At 49.2% G+C, this 18122-nt stretch overlaps 1 protein-coding gene across 2 annotated transcripts in view; it reads left to right on the top strand.

The window, feature by feature from the left end:
* Positions 1 to 3736: 3736 nt before the first annotated feature.
* Positions 3737 to 18122, top strand: part of LOC119955589 (tubulin beta chain-like) — a 152048-nt gene continuing 137662 nt past the window's right edge. For both annotated transcript variants that reach the window (XM_038781936.1, XM_038781938.1), the window contains exon 1: positions 3737 to 3852. Coding sequence is in view for 1 of the 2 variants with exons in the window: in XM_038781938.1 (XP_038637866.1) it covers positions 3796 to 3852 (57 nt within the window). In the remaining variant the exon portion in view is untranslated. The remainder of the gene's footprint in view (positions 3853 to 18122) is intronic.

Raw genomic sequence — 18122 nt, 5'->3', positions numbered from 1 at the left:
TATTGATTGGGCAGCACGGTAGCACAAGTGGATAGCACTGTGGTGTCACAGCGCCAGGGTCCCAGGTTCGATTCCCCGCTGGGTCACTGTCTGTGCAGAGTTTGCACGTTCTCCCTATGTCTGTCTGGGTTTCCTGCAGGTGCTCCGGTTTCCTCCCACAGTCCAAAGACATGCAGGTTAGGTGGATTGGCCATGATTAAAATTGCCCTTAGTGCCCAAAAAGGTTAGGAGGGGTCATTGGGTTACGGGGATAGGTTGGAAGTGATGGCTTAAGTGGGTCCGTGCAGACTTGATGGGCCGAATGGCCTCTTTCTGCACTGTATGTTCTTACTGTGCTCACCCCAGTCTAACGCTGGCATCGCCACATCATGACTATAAAAGAGAAAAGAGAGAGCAGGGGTCAAGGATAAAAATGGGTAAAAAAAATGGGACATGGTTTGACAGGGATTGGTGCTGGCACCAATGTTATTCGCTATTTACATAAATCACTTGGAGCCAGGAATTAGAAGTACAATTTCAAAATTGGTGGATGACAACAAACTGGGGGGAGGAGGGAGCACGGTAGCATTGTGGATAGCACAATCGCTTCACAGCTCCAGGGTCCCAGGTTCGATTCCGGCTTGGGTCACTGTGTGCGGAGTCTGCACATCCTCCCCGTGTGTGCATGGGTTTCCTCCGGGTGCTCCGGTTTCCTCCCACAGTCTAAAGATGTGTAAGTTAGGTGGATTGGACATGATAAATTGCCCTTAGTGTCCAAAATTGCCCTTAGTGTTGGGTGGGGTTACTGGGTTATGGGGATAGGGTCGCGGTGTTAACCTTGGGTAGGGTGCTCTTTCCAGGAGCCAGTGCAGACTCGATGGCCGAATGGCCTCCTTCTGCACTGTAAATTCTATCTATCTATTCTATGAAAGAGTGGTGCAATTAATTCTGAGAAAGCATGGCTGAGTCAATATAGTCAACATCTTTTCCCAAAGATAGAGGAGTCTAGAACTAGAGGGCATAGGTTTAAGGTGAGAGGAGAGATACAAAAGAGGCCAGAGGAGAAATGTTTTCACACAGAGGGTGGTGAGCATCTGGAATGAGCTGCCAGAGAGGCCGGTGTAGAGGCGGGTACAATTTTATCCTTTAAAAAAAAGTTAGACAGTTACATGGTCTGGGTGGGTATAGAGGGATATGGGCCAAATGCCCATACTAGCTTAGTGATAGAAACTGGGCAGCATGGACAAGCCGGGCCAAAGGGCCTGTTTCCATGCTGTAAACATCTATGACTCTGAGTAATTGGTAAATAAATTTCAATAGGTAAATGTGAGCAAAATCATTTTGGTAGGAAGAATAAGGAGGCCACATATCACTTGGAAATAAGTGAGTGAGAGGAACAGCAGGTTCTCGGGGTATAAATGCACAAATCATTAAAATTAGCGACACACGTTATTAAAGTCATAAAAAGGAAACAAAGCATTGGTGTTCATTTCTAAAACAGAACTAAAAAATAGTGAAGTTATGTTAAATTTGTCCAGAACCCAGTTAGTCCACACTTTAAGAGTACTATGCACAAGCCTGGTCTCCAAATTGTAGAGCGAATATAGAAGGTGCAAGAAATATTTACATGGATGATACGAGATGAACTCAGACTTATTCTTGGTTCTCTTCAATCTTTTGAAATTGACATTTTATCCTCCACTGCATTTTGATATTCAGGTGCATCTTCAGCCTAGGCAAGCAGGTTATGGATACAAGAGAATGTTCTTAAATGTTCTCAGTGACTTTCCCCTGTACTAGACAGTACCTTTTGGTACACATATTGCAGTTCTTCTGTTACCACGAAGCCTTACATTCCCTGGTCTAAAACAAACTACCTTTATAATAATCTTTATTGTCACAAGTAGGCATGCATTAACACTGCAATGAAGTTACTGTGAAAAGCCCCTAGTTGCCACATTCCAGTGCCTGTTCGGGTACTTGGAGGGAGAATTCAGAATGTCCAAATTACCTAACAGCACGTCTTTCGGGACTTGTGGGAGGAAACTGGAGCACCTGGATGAAACCCACGCAGGCACGGAGATTCCACACAGACAGTGACCCAAGCCGGAATCGACTTGGGACCCTGGAGATGTGAAACAACAGTGCTACCCACTGTGCTACTGTGCTGCCCATTATCCTGTTTTGCCTCTTGCAACTTGTTAATGAAGGTAGAAGCATGACCTTTTAAGAAGAGTTAGACCATAAGATATAGAAGCAGAATTAGGCCATTCAGCCCATTGAGTCTGCTCTGGCATTCAATCATAGTTGATGTGTTTCTCATCCACATTTGCCTACCTTCACTCCATAACTCCTGATTCCCTCATTAATCAAGAACTTATCTATCTCTCTCTTAAAGGCACTCACTGATTTGGCCTACACAGCCTTCTGCAGCAATGACTTCCACAGATTCACCACCCTGTGGCTAAATAAATTCTACCAAATCTCAGTTTTAAAGGATCGTCCCTTCAGTCTGAGGCTATGCCACCAGGTTCTAGCTTCTCCTGCAAGTGGAACCATCCTCTCGATGTCCGCTCAATCTAGGCCTCTCCGTATTCTGTTAGTTTCAATAAGATTCCCCCTTATCCTTCTTGAGTACGGACCCAGAGTCCTCAATGCTTCCCATATGACTAGTCCCTCATTCAGGGATCATTCTTGTGCCCTTCCTTTGAACCCTCTCCAAGGCCAGCACATCTTACTTTAGATCCGGGGCCCACAACTGCTCACAATATTCCAAATGGGGTCCGATCAGAGTTGCATGAATTCCAAACACCTGCTAGCTCTCACAGCTTTAAAGTGTTGTTTCTGTAAAGAGGACGTGAACTGCTGGGTAGGCAAGATAGTAATTCATATGGTCTAGTCTGCCAGGGTATGAGGCTGGAAGGCAACAACACATATTTCTGATCTCAGGCAGGCATCCAGTTGCCTTGACAACTATGCACTAAACTCTGTGCACCTGAGGAATGGAACTGTCAGTGGAGATGTACTGCATACACCGGACAGTACATTATTTGTGCACAGGTGCCACAGGAATGTGTCCCAGCCACAGAAAATGCTGGAAAATCTCAGCAGGTCTGACAGCGCCTGTGGAGATGGAGCGGAGCTAACGTTTCGAGTCTGGATCACTCTTTGTCAAGTCCTGTAAAACAAAATAAGATGGAAAACATGAAAATAAAATGTTTGATGCAAAGTGGCATGTGTGATCATTGACTCTACCAAGAAATAAACATTGCATCTCCCTTGATCACGTTTTAATGAGTAGCCCTGATTTCATCATCTTCTTGCTCAGTATATTCTCATTTTATGTTTCATCACTGCAGGTAGCCTCTTCACTGCTGACAAGCAGAGAAACGCCAGTGGACCTGGCTGCACCACCACCAAACACATCACATCCGAAACAGTTCCCAGGGTTGTAAACCAAGCAAACTCATGGTCATTTTTAAAAGTATTATTTTGTTTTGAGAATTTGAACACTGGGGCAGTTAAGTTGCAATATGAGATGCTGATGGGGGTATTGTGAAATCACAGCAGTTATTGTGACTGACTGGAGAACTTCTGTTGCCAGGCAACAGCCACTCAAAACTAAGCAATACCGGCAAGGCTCCGCCTCCGTGGAACCTAGCCAATGGGAAGGCGCGGTCATTGATAGACGGCGGTGATTGTCCAATAGGTGATGGCTGCGATGACGTCAGATTATATAAAGAAGGCAGCGGGCGTTGGCGGCTCATTTGAGCGAGCAGTTATCCCGGTTAGAGTAGTTAAGGCGGAGCTTTCGGTATGCGAGAGATCGTGCATCTTCAGGCTGGCCAGTGTGGCAACCAGATCGGGGCCAAGGTCTGTATTGTTAGCCGTATTAGGAGTTTTTTTGAGGGGGGTGCAGGGCATTTGGGGGAGGAGGAATTCGGAGGGGAACCACTCCGAAAGGCCAAGGTCGTGGCGACCTCCAGAGCTGCTCCGGTTGAAGCCTGGTCTGTGGAGGCCCCCGGGCCTCGCTGACCGTTGAGCGCCGTCTCCCGGCCGTTTGAACTGCACGTGCCCGCTGATCACGCATGCGCCATCTCGGCGCGGGAGACGTGTGGCGCATGGGCAGTGCCTCCAGGTGCAAGATTGTCATCCGCTGGTTGAGATTTAATCCCTTGATTTCACACTCCAGAGCCCCGTCCTTCAAGGAGCTCCCTGTCCTTGATCTGACTTGTCAGCTGAAGCATTCTTACATTGAAGGTTCAAAGCTTCTATCTCAAACGTCAGGGTGCAGGGCCGAGGGGGCGCTGCACTTGGAGGGTGCAGGGCCGAGGGGACGCTGCTCTTGGAGGGTGCAGGGCCGAGGGGACGCTGCTCTTGGAGGGTGCAGGGCCGAGGGGGCGCTGCACTTGGAGGGTGCAGGGCCGAGGGGGCGCTGCACTTGGAGGGTGCAGGGCCGAGGGGGCGCTGCACTTGGAGGGTGCAGGGCCGAGGGGGCGCTGCACTTGGAGGGTGCAGGGCCGAGGGGGCGCTGCACTTGGAGGGTGCTGGGCCGAGGGGGCGCTGCACTTGGAGGGTGCAGGGCCGAGGGGGCGCTGCACTTGACGGGTGCTGGGCCGACGGGGCGCTGCACTTGGAGGGTGCTGGGCCGAGGGGGCGCTGCACTTGGAGGGTGCAGGGCCGAGGGGGCGCTGCACTTGACGGGTGCTGGGCCGACGGGGCGCTGCACTTGGCGGGTGCTGGGCCGACGGGGCGCTGCACTTGGAGGGTGCTGGGCCGACGGGGCGCTGCACTTGGAGGATATAGGGCTGAGGTGGCGCTGCCCTGTTGGAGGGTGTAGGGCTGAGGGGGCGTTGCCCTGTTGGAGGGTGTAGGGCTGAGGTGGCGTTGCCCTGTTGGAGGGTGTAGGGCTGAGGTGGCACTGCCCTGTTGGAGGGTGTAGGGCTGAGGTGGCACTGCCCTGTTTGGAGGGTGTAGGGCTGAGGTGGCACTGTCCTGTTTGGAGGGTGGGGGAGCTGCACTGTCGGAGTGCGCAAGGCTGAGGGAGTGTTACCCTGTCGGAGGGTGCAAGGCTGAGGAGGCGCTGCTCTGTCGGAGGGTGCAGAGCTGAGGAGGCGCTGCGCTGTCGGAGGGTGCAGAGCTGTGGAGGTGCTGCTTTGACGGAGGGTGCAGGGCTGAGGAGGTGCTGCTTTGTCGGAGAGTGCAGGGTTGGGGGTGCTGACCTGTCTGGGTGTACAGGTGGGGGGGGGGGAGCTGCACTGTCGGAGTGCGCAAGGCTGAGGGAGTGTTACCCTGTCGGAGGGTTCAGGACTGAGGAGGTGCTGCTTTGTCGGAGGGTGCAGGACTGAGGAGGTGCTGCTCTGTCGGAGGGTGCAAGGCTGAGGAGGTGCTGCTCTGTCGGAGGGTGCAGGACTGAGGAGGTGCTGCTCTGTCGGAGGGTGCAGAGCGGAGGAGGTGCTGCTTTGTCGGAGGGTGCAGGACTGAGGAGGTGCTGCTTTGTTGGAGGGTGCAGGACTGAGGAGGTGCTGCTTTGTCGGAGGGTGCAGGACTGAGGAGGTGCTGCTCTGTCGGAGGATGCAGGACTGAGGAGATGCTGCTCTGTCGGAGGGTGTAAGGCTGAGGAGGTGCTGCTCTGTCGGAGGATGCAGGACTGAGGAGATGCTGCTCTGTCGGAGGGTGTAAGGCTGAGGAGGTGCTGCTCTGTCGGAGGGTGCAGGAGCTGAGGAGGCGCTGCTTTGTCGGAGGGTGCAGAGCTGAGGAGGTGCTGCTTTGACGGAGGGTGCAGGGCTGAGGAGGTGCTGCTTTGTCGGAGAATGCAGGGTTGGGGGTGCTGACCTGTCTGAGTGTACAGGTGTGTTGGGGGGGGGCACTGCTTTGTTGGAGGATGCAGGGCTGAGGGGAGCACTGCCACCCGGAGGGTGGTAGGCCTGAGATGGGGGGTTGTTGCCCTGTCGGAGGGGGCGCTTCCCTTCTGGAGAGTGCAGGGCTGAGGAGAGCATGGCACTTGGAGGGTGCTGTGCTGAGGGGAGTATACAAATTAGGGACAGGAATAGGCCACACTGTTCCTTGAGCCGTCTGCACTATTCAATAACATCATGGTTAGTCTGAATGGAAATCCAACTCCACGTTCCATCCTGCTCTCATAACCTTTCACCCCTTCTTATCAAGAATCAATGTGCTTTCTGACTTCAGAATATTCAAAGCCTCTGCTCCACTGCTTTTTGAGGAGAGGGTTCCAAAGAATAGATGTAAAGTAGAGTTAACCAGAGCGAATCAGTTGATGTGATTTATTTAGACTTTCAGAAAACTTTTGACATGGTCTCACATAACAGATAACTAAGTAAAGTTAAAGCGCATGGGATTACGAGTAGTTTCCTGAGATGGCAGAAAGCTGGTTAGCAGACAGGAAGCAAAATGTTGGAATAAATGGGTCTTTTTCCAATAGGCAGGCAGTGACTAATGGTTTACCACAGGGATCTGTGCTGGGACCCCAACTGTTCACGTATATTTGGATAAGGGAACTAAATATATTATTTCCAAATTTGCATATGTTACAAAATTGGGTGGGAGGCTGAGCTATGAGGAGGGTGAAGGGATGCTTCAGCAGGATTTGGACAGTCTAAGTATGGGCATATGCATGTCAGATGCAATACAATGTGGTAACAAAAATAGGAAGGTAGATTATTACTTGAACGGGTGTAAATAAAGAGACGTGGATACCCAGTGGGACCATGGTGTCTTTGTACATCAGTCGCTGAAAGTAAGTCTGCAGGTACAATCAGGCAGTAAAGAAAGCAACTGGTATGTTGGCCTTCATAGCGATCAGTATTATTATTAATTGAGTATGGGAATAGGGATGTTTTACTGAAATTATATAGGGCATTGGTGAGGCCACACCTGGAGTATTGTGTGCAATTTCAGTGTCCTTATCTGAGGAAAGGTGTTCTTGCTGTGGAGGGAGCGCAGCAAGGGTTTACCAGGCTGATTCCTGGGATGGCGGGACTATCATGTGGAGAGAATAAGGTTGGTTAGGTTATATTCATTGGAGTTTAGAAGGGGATCTCATAGAAACTCATGTAATTCTACAGGATTAGCCAGGGTAGATTCAGAAAGAATGTTCCCGATGGTGGAGGAGTCCAGAGCTAGGGGTCATTAGTTTCAGGATAAACCTTTTAGGACCAAGGTGAGGAGAATTTTTTTCACCCAGAGAGTGATGAATCTAGAATTCACCAGTGTAATTTCAAGAAGGTAGATATAGCTCTTGGGCTAAATGGATCAAGGGATAAAATCCCTACAGTGCAGAAGGAGGCCATTCAGCCCATCGAGTTTGCACCGACCCTCTGAAAGAGCACCTTTCCACAGCCCACTCCGCTATCTCCGTAACCCCAACCTTTGGACGCTTAAGGGGCAATATAGCACGGCTAATCCACCTAATCGGCACATCTTTGGACTGTGGGAAGTGACTGGAGCATCCAGAGTAAACCCACGCGGGGAAAATGTGCAAACTCCACAGAGTCAGCCAAAGCTGGAATTGAACCTGGATCCCTGACGCTGTGAAGCAGCAGTGCTAATCACTGTACCACCATGCTGCCCTGAGGGGAAGGCGGGATCAGGGTATTAAACTTGATGATCAGCCATAATCATAGAATTTACAGTACAGAAGGAGGCGATTCGGCCCATCGAGTCTGCACCGTCCCTTACAAAGAGCACCCTACTGAAGCCCACATATCTACCCTATCCCTGTAACCCAGTAACCCCACTTAACATTTTTTGGACGCTATATTATAATGAATGGTCATAGAATCATAGAGTTTACAGTGCCTAAGGAGGCCATTCAGCCCATCGAGTCTGCACTGGCCCTTGGAAAAAGCACCCTACTTGAGCTCCATGCTTCCACCCTATCCCCGTAACCCCACCAAACCTTTTTGGACACTATAAGGGCAATTTAGAATGGCCAATCCACCTAACCTGCACATCTTGGGCTGTGGGAGGAAACCGGCGCTCCCGGAGGAATCCCATGCAGACATGGGGAGAACGTGTGGACTTCGCACAGACAGTGACCCAAGCTGGGAATCAAACCTGGGATCCTGGAACTGTGCTAACCACTTTGCTACCGTGCTGCCCTGGTGTAGCAGGCTCGAGTGCCGAATGGCCTCCTATTTTCTATGTATGTATAATTCTCTTCTGAACTGCTTCCAATGCATCCCACCTTAAATAAGGAGATCAATATTGCACGCAGTACTCCAGGTCTGGTCCCACCAATGCCCTGTATAACTGAAGCATAATTTCCTTACTCTTGTATTCAGTACCTCTGACAATGAATGACACCATTCTGTTAGCTTTGCTGTACCATACCTGCAAATTAACCTTTTGCAATTTGTGCAGAGAAGCATCTGCTTCTCTTAGCTCTGCAACCTTTCACCATTTAGATAATATGGTGCTTTTTTTTATTCTTCCTGCTAAAGTGAACAATTTGACATTTCCCATATTACACTCCAGTGGCCATATACTTGCCAACCTAAGCTATCCATATCTTTTTGTAGCCATCTTGTGTCCTCTTTGTGCCATCTACAAACTTAGCAACCGTACCACATTTCATCCAAATTATGAATATAAATTGTAAAGAGTTCATGATTCAGCACTGATAACTGGACTATTGGAGAGTCAGTCTTGAAAGAACGCTGCAATGACTGAGGGACAGTACACTTTTTAGGGTCAGTAATGAGGGAGTGGTACACTTCCTGTGTGCCTGTGTTGAGGGAGTGCCTCACTGTCATTGGGGCAGTAACAAGGAAGCACTGTACCATTGGAGGTTAATTACTGAAGGAGTGCTGCACTGTCGGTGGGTCTGTACTGAGCGAGTGCTTCACTGCCCAGGGTTAAGAATGCTGGAAGCACTGTTGGTGGGATGGTAACCCCGGAGTTCCGCACTGTTGGTGGGACCTTGAGAGGGCTGCACTGTCGATGGCTCCGTACCATGGGAGTGCTATACTGTCATACTATACTAGTACTATACTATACTATGGTGACAGTACCTTGGAAGCGGAGCACTGTGGGATGGGCGGTACCGTGGGAGCACAACACTACTGGCGGGACAGTACCATACGAGCGCAGAATTATCGGCAGGGCCCGCTGTAGTGTCGGAAGGTCTCCTGAGTGCTGTGCCCCACTGATGGGCAGTTAGTCTTGAAGATTGCCACAGTTTCGGGGTGCTAACAAAGTGCCTCAATGTCAATACTGTGTGTCAGTACTGGGGGAGTGCTGCACTTTATGGGCTAATAGTGTGGGAGCACCGCGCTTTAGGTCGGGCAATACCCTGGGAGTATGGCATTGGCACGGTAGCTCATTGGTTAGCACTATTGCTTCACAGCGTCAGGGTCCCATGTTTGATTCCTGCTTTGGGTCACTGTCTGTGTGGAGCTGCACATTCTCCCTGTGCGTGGGTTTCCTCCGGGTGCTCCGGTTTCCTCCAAGTCCTCAAAGAAAGTGCTGTTCGGTAATTTGGACATTCTAAATTCTCCCTCCATATACCCGAACAGGTGCCGGAATGTGGTGACTAGGGGCTTTTCACAGTAACTTCATTGCAGTGTTAATGTAAGCTTACTTGTGACAATAAAAATTATTATTATTGTAGGTGATACAGTACTGATGGAGCACTACATTATGTTTTTAAAAAATTCATTTACGGGATGTGAAGGTCGCTGGTTCGGCCAGCACTTGGTGCGCCTCCCTAGTTTCCCTTCAGAGGGTGGTGTTAAGTTGCCTTCTTGAAATCTGCAGTCCATGAGCTATAGGTACACAATGGTGTTCCACGATTATTGACCCAGCGGCAGTGAAGGAATGGTGATATATTTCCAAGTTCGAGTGGTGAGTGAGTTGGAGAGGAACTTCCAGGTGATGGTATTCCCAGGTATCTGCTCCTCTTTTCCCTCTCGATGGTGATGGTCTTGGATTTGGAAGGTGCTGCCGAAGGAACCGTAGCAAGTTCCTGCAGTGCATCTTGTAGAATGGATAACAAGGCTGCCGCTGATCGTTGGTGGTGGAGGAATAGAATGTGGAGAGGTAGCAATCAAGCGGGGTGCTTTGTCTTGTATGTTGTCGAATGTTGTTGGTGCTGCATTCATCCAGGCAGGTGGAGAGTATTCCATAACACTCCTGACTTGTGTCTTGTAGGTTGTGGACAGGCTTTGTGAGGGTCGGGAGATGAGTTACTCGCCGTAGAACTCCAAACCTTTGACCTGCTCTGGTAACCGCAATATTAATGGGGCTAGTCCAGTTCAGTTTCTGATCAATGGTAATCTCCAGGATATTGATTTTGGGGATTCAGCGATGGTAATGCCGATGAATGTCAAGGAGCGGCAAGATTGAGGGAGTGGCCGCACTCTGCGTGGTAGGGTACTGTGGGAGTGACTCGCTGTGGGTGGGACAGTACTGTGGGAGTGATGCACTGTGGTGAGGACAGTATTGTGGAAGCACCACATTGTGGTCGGCTCAGTAATGAGGGATCACAACACTGCTGTGGGAGCGCTACACTGTCAGCGGGTCAGCACTGTCAGATCGCCGCATGTCGGCGGGTCAGCACTATGGGAGCACCGCACAGTCGGCGGGTCAGGACTGTGGGAGCACCGCACAGTCGGTGGGTCAGGACTGTGGGAGCACCGCACAGTCGGCGGGTCAGGACTGTGGGAGCACCGCACTGTCGGCGGGTCAGGACTGTGGGAGCACCGCACAGTCGGCGGGTCAGGACTGTGGGAGCACCGCACAGTCGGCGGGTCAGGACTGTGGGAGCACCGCACAGTCGGCGGGTCAGGACTGTGGGAGCACCGCACAGTCGGCGGGTCAGGACTGTGGGAGCACCGCACAGTCGGCGGGTCAGGACTGTGGGAGCACCGCACAGTCGGCGGGTCAGGACTGTGGGAGCACCGCACAGTCGGCGGGTCAGGACTGTGGGAGCACCGCACAGTCGGCGGGTCAGGACTGTGGGAGCACCGCACAGTCGGCGGGTCAGGACTGTGGGAGCACCGCACAGTCGGCGGGTCAGGACTGTGGGAGCACCGCACAGTCGGCGGGTCAGGACTGTGGGAGCACTGCATTGTGGGCGGGACAGTAATGAGATCACTGAGTACTGTGGGAGCGCAGCACCTTTGAGGAGTGTCTACTGTGGGAGTGCCACACTGTTGGAGGGTCCTTACCATGGGAGCTTTGTATTATCTGTGCCCAAGTACCATGGGAGTGGCTCAATGTGTGTCAGTATCATGGGAGCGCGCTGCACTGTATGTGGGGCAATAGTATGGTGGCAGTGCACTATAGCTGGCTCATTACTGAGGGAGTACCACGCTGCAGAGGGCGCGCTGCACTGTCGGTGGGACAGCGTAGAGGGTGCGCGCACTGTCGGTGGGGCGCTGAAGTGGGCGTGCCGCACTGTCGGTGGGACTGTGCAGAGGGCGTGCCGCACTGTCGGTGGGGTGGTGCAGAGGGCGTGCCACACTGTGGGTGGGGTGGTGCAGGCCTCTGCACTGAGGTGAGGCCTGCGCCACGTTTCGTTAAAATTGCACAATGTTTTGGCGTCAGCTACTTTCTGCAGGAGTGAATTCCACAGATTCACCACTCCAGACGAAGAAATGTCTCCTCACCTTCGTCCTAAAAGGTTTACTCCTTATCCTCAAACTATGACCCTTAGTTCTGGACACCCCCACCATCAGGAACATTCTTTCTGAATCTACACTGTCTAATCCTGTTAGAATTTCATAAATCTTAACTGTCTTCCTCAGATATGGGCACTAAAACTGCACATAATATTCTAGGAGTGGCCTCACCAATGCCCTATTCAATTGCAGTAAAATATCTCTTTCTATACTCAAATCCTCTTGCTATGAAAGCCTACATACCTTTTGCATTCATTACTGCCTGCCATACCTGCGTGCTTACTTTCAGCGACTGCTGCATGAGGACACCAAGGTCTCGCTGAATATCCATCTCTCTCAATTTACACCCATTCAAATAATAATTTGTCTTCCTATTTTTGCTATCGAAGTGGGTAACCTCACAATAATAATCTTTATTGTCACAAGTAGGCTTACATTAACACTGCAATGAAGTTACTGTGAAAATCCCCTAGCCACCACATTCCAGTGCCTGTTCGTGTACACAGAGGGAGAGTTCGGAATGCCCAAATCACCTAACAGCACGTCTTTCTGGACTTGTGGGAGGAAACTGGAGCACCCGGAGGAAACCCATGCAGACACAGTGAGAGCGTGCAGACTCCGCACAGACAGTGACCCAGCTGGGAATTGAACCTGGGACCCTGGCGCTGTGAAGCCACAGTGCTTCCGTAATACTAATTTCCTTCAGCTCCTCGCTAAAACTTGTGGTTCTCAGAATTTCCGGTACGTTATTCATGTCTTCCTTTGTGAAGACAGAAGCAAAGTAAGAATTTAGTTCCTCAGCCATTTCTTTGTTACATAGATACATAGAAGATAGGAGCAGGAGGTGGCCTTTTGGCCCTTCGAGCCTGCTCCGCCATTCATCACGATCATGGCTGATCATCCAACTCAATAGCCTAATCCTGCTTTCTCCCCATAGCCTTTGATACCATTCTCCCCAAGTGCTACATCCAGCCACTTCTTGAATATATTCAAAGTTTTAGCATCAACTACCTCCTGTGGTAATGAATTCCACAGGCTCACCACTCTTTGTGTGAAGAAATGTCTCCTTTATCTCTGTCCGAAATGGTTTACCCTGAATCCTCAGACTGTGACCCCCTGGTTCTGGACGCACCCATGATTGGTTACATATTCCCTACATCTACCCTGTCTAGTCCTGTAAGAATTTTATAAGTCTCTATGCGATCCCCCCCTCATTCTTCTGAACTCCAGTGAGAATAATCCTAACCTAGTCAATCTCTCCTCATATGACAGTCCCGCCATCCCTGGAATCAGTCTGGTAAACCTTCACTGCACTCCCTCGAGAGGTAGAACATATTTCCTCAGAGAAGGAGACCAAAACTGCACACAATACTCCCAAGTGTGGCCTCACCAAGGCCCTGTACAATTGCAGCAACACATCCCTGCTTTTATACTCGAAACCTCTCGCAATGAAGGGCAACATACCATTAGCCTTCTTTACTACCTGCTGCACCTGCATACTTACTTTCAGCGAATGATGCACAAGGACACCTAGGTCCTGCTGCACACCCCTCTCCCAATTTACAACCATTCAGGTAGTAATCTGCCTTCCTGTTTTTGCTTCCAAAGTGAATAACCTCACACTTATCCAAATTATACTGCATATGCCATAGATTTGCCCACTCGTCCAACCTGTCCAGATCTTGCTGTAGGATCCTTGCATCCTCGTCACAATTCACCCTCCCACCTAACTTGGTATCATCTGCAAACTTTGAGATGTTACGTTTTGTTCCCTCATCCAAATCATTAATATATATTGTGAATAGCTGGGGTCCCAGCACCGATCCCTGTGATACCCCACTGGTTACTGACTGCCAATTTGAAAAGGACCCATTAATCCCTACTCTTTGTTTCCTCTCTGCCAATCAGTTTTCTATCCACCTCAATACATTTCCCCCAATCCCATGCACTTTAATTTTGCACAATAATCTCTTTTGCGGGACTTTGTCAAACGCCTTCTGAAAGTCCAAATATACCACATCGACTGGCTCTCCCTTGTCAACTGTACTGGTTACCTCTTCAAAGAATTCCAACAGATTTGTCAAGCATGATTTTCCCTTCATAAATCCATGCTGACTCTGACTGATCCTGCCACTGCTTTCTAAATGTTCCGCTATAAAGTCCTTGATAATGGATTCAAACATTTTCCCCACTACCGAGTTATGAATTCCCCTGTTTCTGACTGTAAGGAGCCTATATTAGTTTTTAATCATTCTTTTTCTCTTTATATACTTTAAGAAACTTTTACAGTCAGTTTTTATGATCCCCGCTAACTTTCTTTCAAATTGTATAATCCCCTTCTTAATCCCTTGGTCTGCCTTTGCTGAATTTTATACTGTTCCCAATCCTCAGGTCTATTGCTTTTTCTTACTAAGTTGTATGCCTCATTTTTTGAATCTAATACTAAATCTAATTTCCCATGTAAACCATGGTTTAGCCACATTTTCCTTTCTACTGTTGCGCCAAATAGGAATAAACAACTTTTGGAGTTCACCTATTTGATCCTTGAATGTCCACTGTCCTTCCTTTCAGTAATGTTTCCCAGTCTGTCAGAGCCAGCTCATGCCTCATTCCAGTATAGTTACCTTTATTGAGGTTCAGGACCCTGGTCTCAGAATCAATGAACTCAGTATCCACCTTGATCAATAATTCTTCATATTATGGTCACTTATCCCCAAGGGTGTTCTCACAACTAGATTGCCAACTAATCCTTTCTCATTGCACAACACCCAATCCAAGATGGCCTGTTCCCTTGTTGTTTTCTCAACGTATTGTTCCAGAAATATAAATAGATTGGAGAGTTGGGCGGAGAAATGGCAAATGGAGTTCAATCCGGGCAAATGCGAGGTGATGCATTTTGGAAGATCCAATTCAAGAGTGAACTATATAGTAAATGTAAAAGCCCTGTGGAAAATTGATGTACAGAGAGATCTGGGTGTTCAGGTCCATTGTACCCTGAAGGTGGCTGCGCAGGTCGATAGAGTGGTCAAGAAGGCATACGGCATGAGTTCCTTCATCGGAAGGGGTATTGAGTACAAGAGTTGGCAGGTTATGTTACAGTTGTATAAGACTTTGGTTCGGCTACATTTGGAATACTGCGTACAGTTCTGGTTGCCACATTGCCAAAAGGATGTGGATGCTTTGGAGAGGGTGCAGAGGAGGTTCACCAGGATGTTGCCTGGTATGGAGGGTACTAGCTATGAAGAGAGGTTGAGTAGATTAGGATTATTTTCATTAGAAAGACTGAGATTGAGGGGGGACCTCATTGAGGTCTACAAAATCATGAGAGGTATAGACAGGGTGGATAGCAAGAAGCTTTTCCCAGAGTGCGGGGCTCATTACTAGGGGTCACGAGTTCAAGATGAGAGGGGAAAAGTTTAAGGGAGGTATGCGTGCAAAGTTCTTTCCACGTGGTGGGTGCCTGGAACGCATTGCTGACAGGTGGTAGAGGAGGGCACGATAGCGTCATTTAAGATGTATCTAGACAGATACATGAATAGGCAGGGAGCAGAGGGATACAGATACTTAGAAAATAGGTGACAGTTTTAGATAGAGGATGTGGATCGGTGCAGGCTTGGAGAGTCGAAGGGCCTGTTCCTGTAATTTTTCCTTGTTCTTCTAAATCAATCCCGTATACATTCCAGAGATTCCTCCTCTTTTGTACTGTGACTAATTTGACTCATCGCACTAAATTGTGGGAGCACCACATTGTTGACGAGTCAGTACTATGGGAGGACAGAACAGGCGGTGGGTCAGTACTGTGGGAGCACAGATATGTCAGTGGGAGCGCAACACCTTGTGTGGGCCAGTTCTGAGGGAGCGATGCTCTGTTGACGTGTCAGTACTGTGGGAGCGACGCACTTTATAAAAAAGTTTTTATTGGCGTTTTTCAATTTTACAGAATGATACTTTTAACGGATGGTGTATCTGGTACTTGCATGTTGTACAGTTTCTTATTTACATACATGTTTCTTAACATACATTCTCCCCGATTTCTCCCCCCCTCCCTTACCCCTCCATGTCCCCTTGTTGGCAGCCCCCTCTTCCGCCCTGCGTGACCAACTGCTGAGCTCCTCTCCTCTTTTCTGTGGCTTTTATTGTTGATCTTGTGGATTCGGAGGGGGGATTTCCTGCCCCCCCCCCCCCCCCACCATTTCCCTCATGTTTCTCTCTGTGGCTCCCTTGGGTTCCCTCCTCATCACCGTCCCACTTCCCACTTTGTTCCTCCTCGTTGTAAGCGTTATTGTCTGCTCTCCCCCGTCTCCCCTTCCTTCCCGAGTCGCTGTTGACCTCGAACAGGTCTTAAAACAGGCCGATAAATGGTCCCCACGCTTTGTGGAAGCCCTTGTTCAACCCTCGGATGGTGAACTTAACCTCTAGGTACAGAAATTCTGCCAGCCAGTCTGCAGCTGATTCTCCGGCGTGAGATTAAGGTAGCAAAAGTAAGGGCATTGGCCCCCTTACCCATGTGTAGCTCTGGTTGTACTAATACCCCGAAGACTGCCACTCTCGGGCATGGCTTCACTCTCACCCCCATAACCTTGGACATCACTTGTCCAGAACCCTACAAGTCTGGGGCAAGCCCAGAACTTGTGGGCGTGGTTGGCTGGGATCTCCCTGGCACCGTTCACATTTATCCTCCACCTCTGGGAAGAACCCGTTCATTTGGGTTCTGGTTAGGTGCACTCTGTTCACCACTTCAAACTGCGTGAGGCTCAGCCTTGCGCCGAAGGAAGTGGAGCTGACCCTTTCTGCTCAGTGCTTTGCTCCAGAGTCCCCAACCCACTTCCGTCCGCAGTTCATCCTCCCATTTTCATCTGGCTTCGTCCAGTGGTAGTCTTGCCCTATCCAGTAACTGTCCATAGACATTCTCACAGTTAAACCCCCCCCCCCCCCCCCCACCGCCCCCTTACTGTCCGTGTTTATCAGTTCCTGTAATAGTGTGTCCCGGGTTCTGGGGTATTGATAATACAACATTTTTCAGTCTGGAGGTAATCAGCAGTCGAACACCAGATAACTTAAAGAACCTTTTATTTACCGCGGGGTTGCAGCACAGCTGTCACTCAGAGTTACAGAAAGTGAAAAGCAAATTTTTCTTAGTCACAGTTGACTATATATTCTTACAAATCCCCTCAAGCCTTTCAATCATTAGAACATAGAACATAGAACGATACAGCGCAGTACAGGCCCTTCGGCCCACGATGTTGCACCGACATGGGAAGTCAAAAACTAAAGGCCATCTAACCTACACTATACCATTATCATCCATATGCTTATCCAATAAACTTTTAAATGCCCTCAATGTTGGCGAGTTCACTACTGTTGCAGGTAGGGCATTCCACGGCCTCACCACTCTTTGCGTAAAAAACCTACCTCTGATGTCTGTCCTATATCTATTACCCCTCAATTTAAGGCTATGTCCCCTCGTGCTAGCCACCTCCATCCGCGGGAGAAGGCTCTCACTGTCCACCCTATCTAACCCTCTGATCATTTTGTATGCCTCTATTAAGTCACCTCTTAACCTTCTTCTCTCTAACGAAAACAACCTCAAGTCCATCAGCCATAAGATTTTCCCTCCATACCAGGCAACATCCTGGTAAATCTCCTCTGCACCCGTTCCAAAGCTTCCACGTCCTTCCTATAATGAGGCGACCAGAACTGTACGCAATACTCCAAATGCGGCCGTACCAGAGTTTTGTACAGCTGCAACATGACCTCATGGCTCCGGAACTCAATCCCTCTACCAATAAAGGCCAAACACACCATAGGCCTTCTTCACAACCCTATCAACCTGGGTGGCAACTTTCAGGGATCTATGTACATGGACACCGATATCCCTCTGCTCATCCACACTGCTAAGAATTTTACCATTAGACAAATATTCCGCATTCCTGTTATTCTTTCCAAAGTGAATCACCTCACACTTCTCTACATTAAACTCCATTTGCCACCTCTCAGCCCAGCTCTGCAGCTTATCTATGTCCCTCTGTAACCTGCAACATCCTTCCACACTGTCTACAACTCCACCGACTTTAGCGTCGTCTGCAAATTTACTCACCCAACCTTCTATGCCCTCCTCTAGGTCATTTATAAAAATGACAAGCAGCAATGGCCCCAGAACAGATCCTTGTGGTACTCCACTCGTAACTGAACTCCATTCTGAACATTGCCATCAACACCACCCTCTGTCTTCTTTCAACTAGCCAATTCTGATCCACATCTCTAAATCACCCTCAATCCCCAGCCTCCGTATTTTCTGCAATAGACGACCGTGGGGAACCTTATCAAACGCTTTACTGAAATCCATATACACCACATCAACTGCTCTACCCTCGTCTACCTGTTCAGTCACCTTCTCAAAGAACTCGATAAGGTTTGTGAGGCATGACCTACCCTTCACAAAACCATGCTGACTATCCCTAATCATATTATTCCTATCTAGATGATTATAAATCGTAT

This window comes from Scyliorhinus canicula, chromosome 21, assembly GCF_902713615.1.
Source record: "Scyliorhinus canicula chromosome 21, sScyCan1.1, whole genome shotgun sequence".
NCBI classification, from domain to species: Eukaryota; Metazoa; Chordata; class Chondrichthyes; order Carcharhiniformes; family Scyliorhinidae; genus Scyliorhinus; species Scyliorhinus canicula.
The sequence above is the reverse complement of the archived record's forward strand: the minus strand, read 5'-3'. Positions and strand labels throughout refer to the sequence as shown.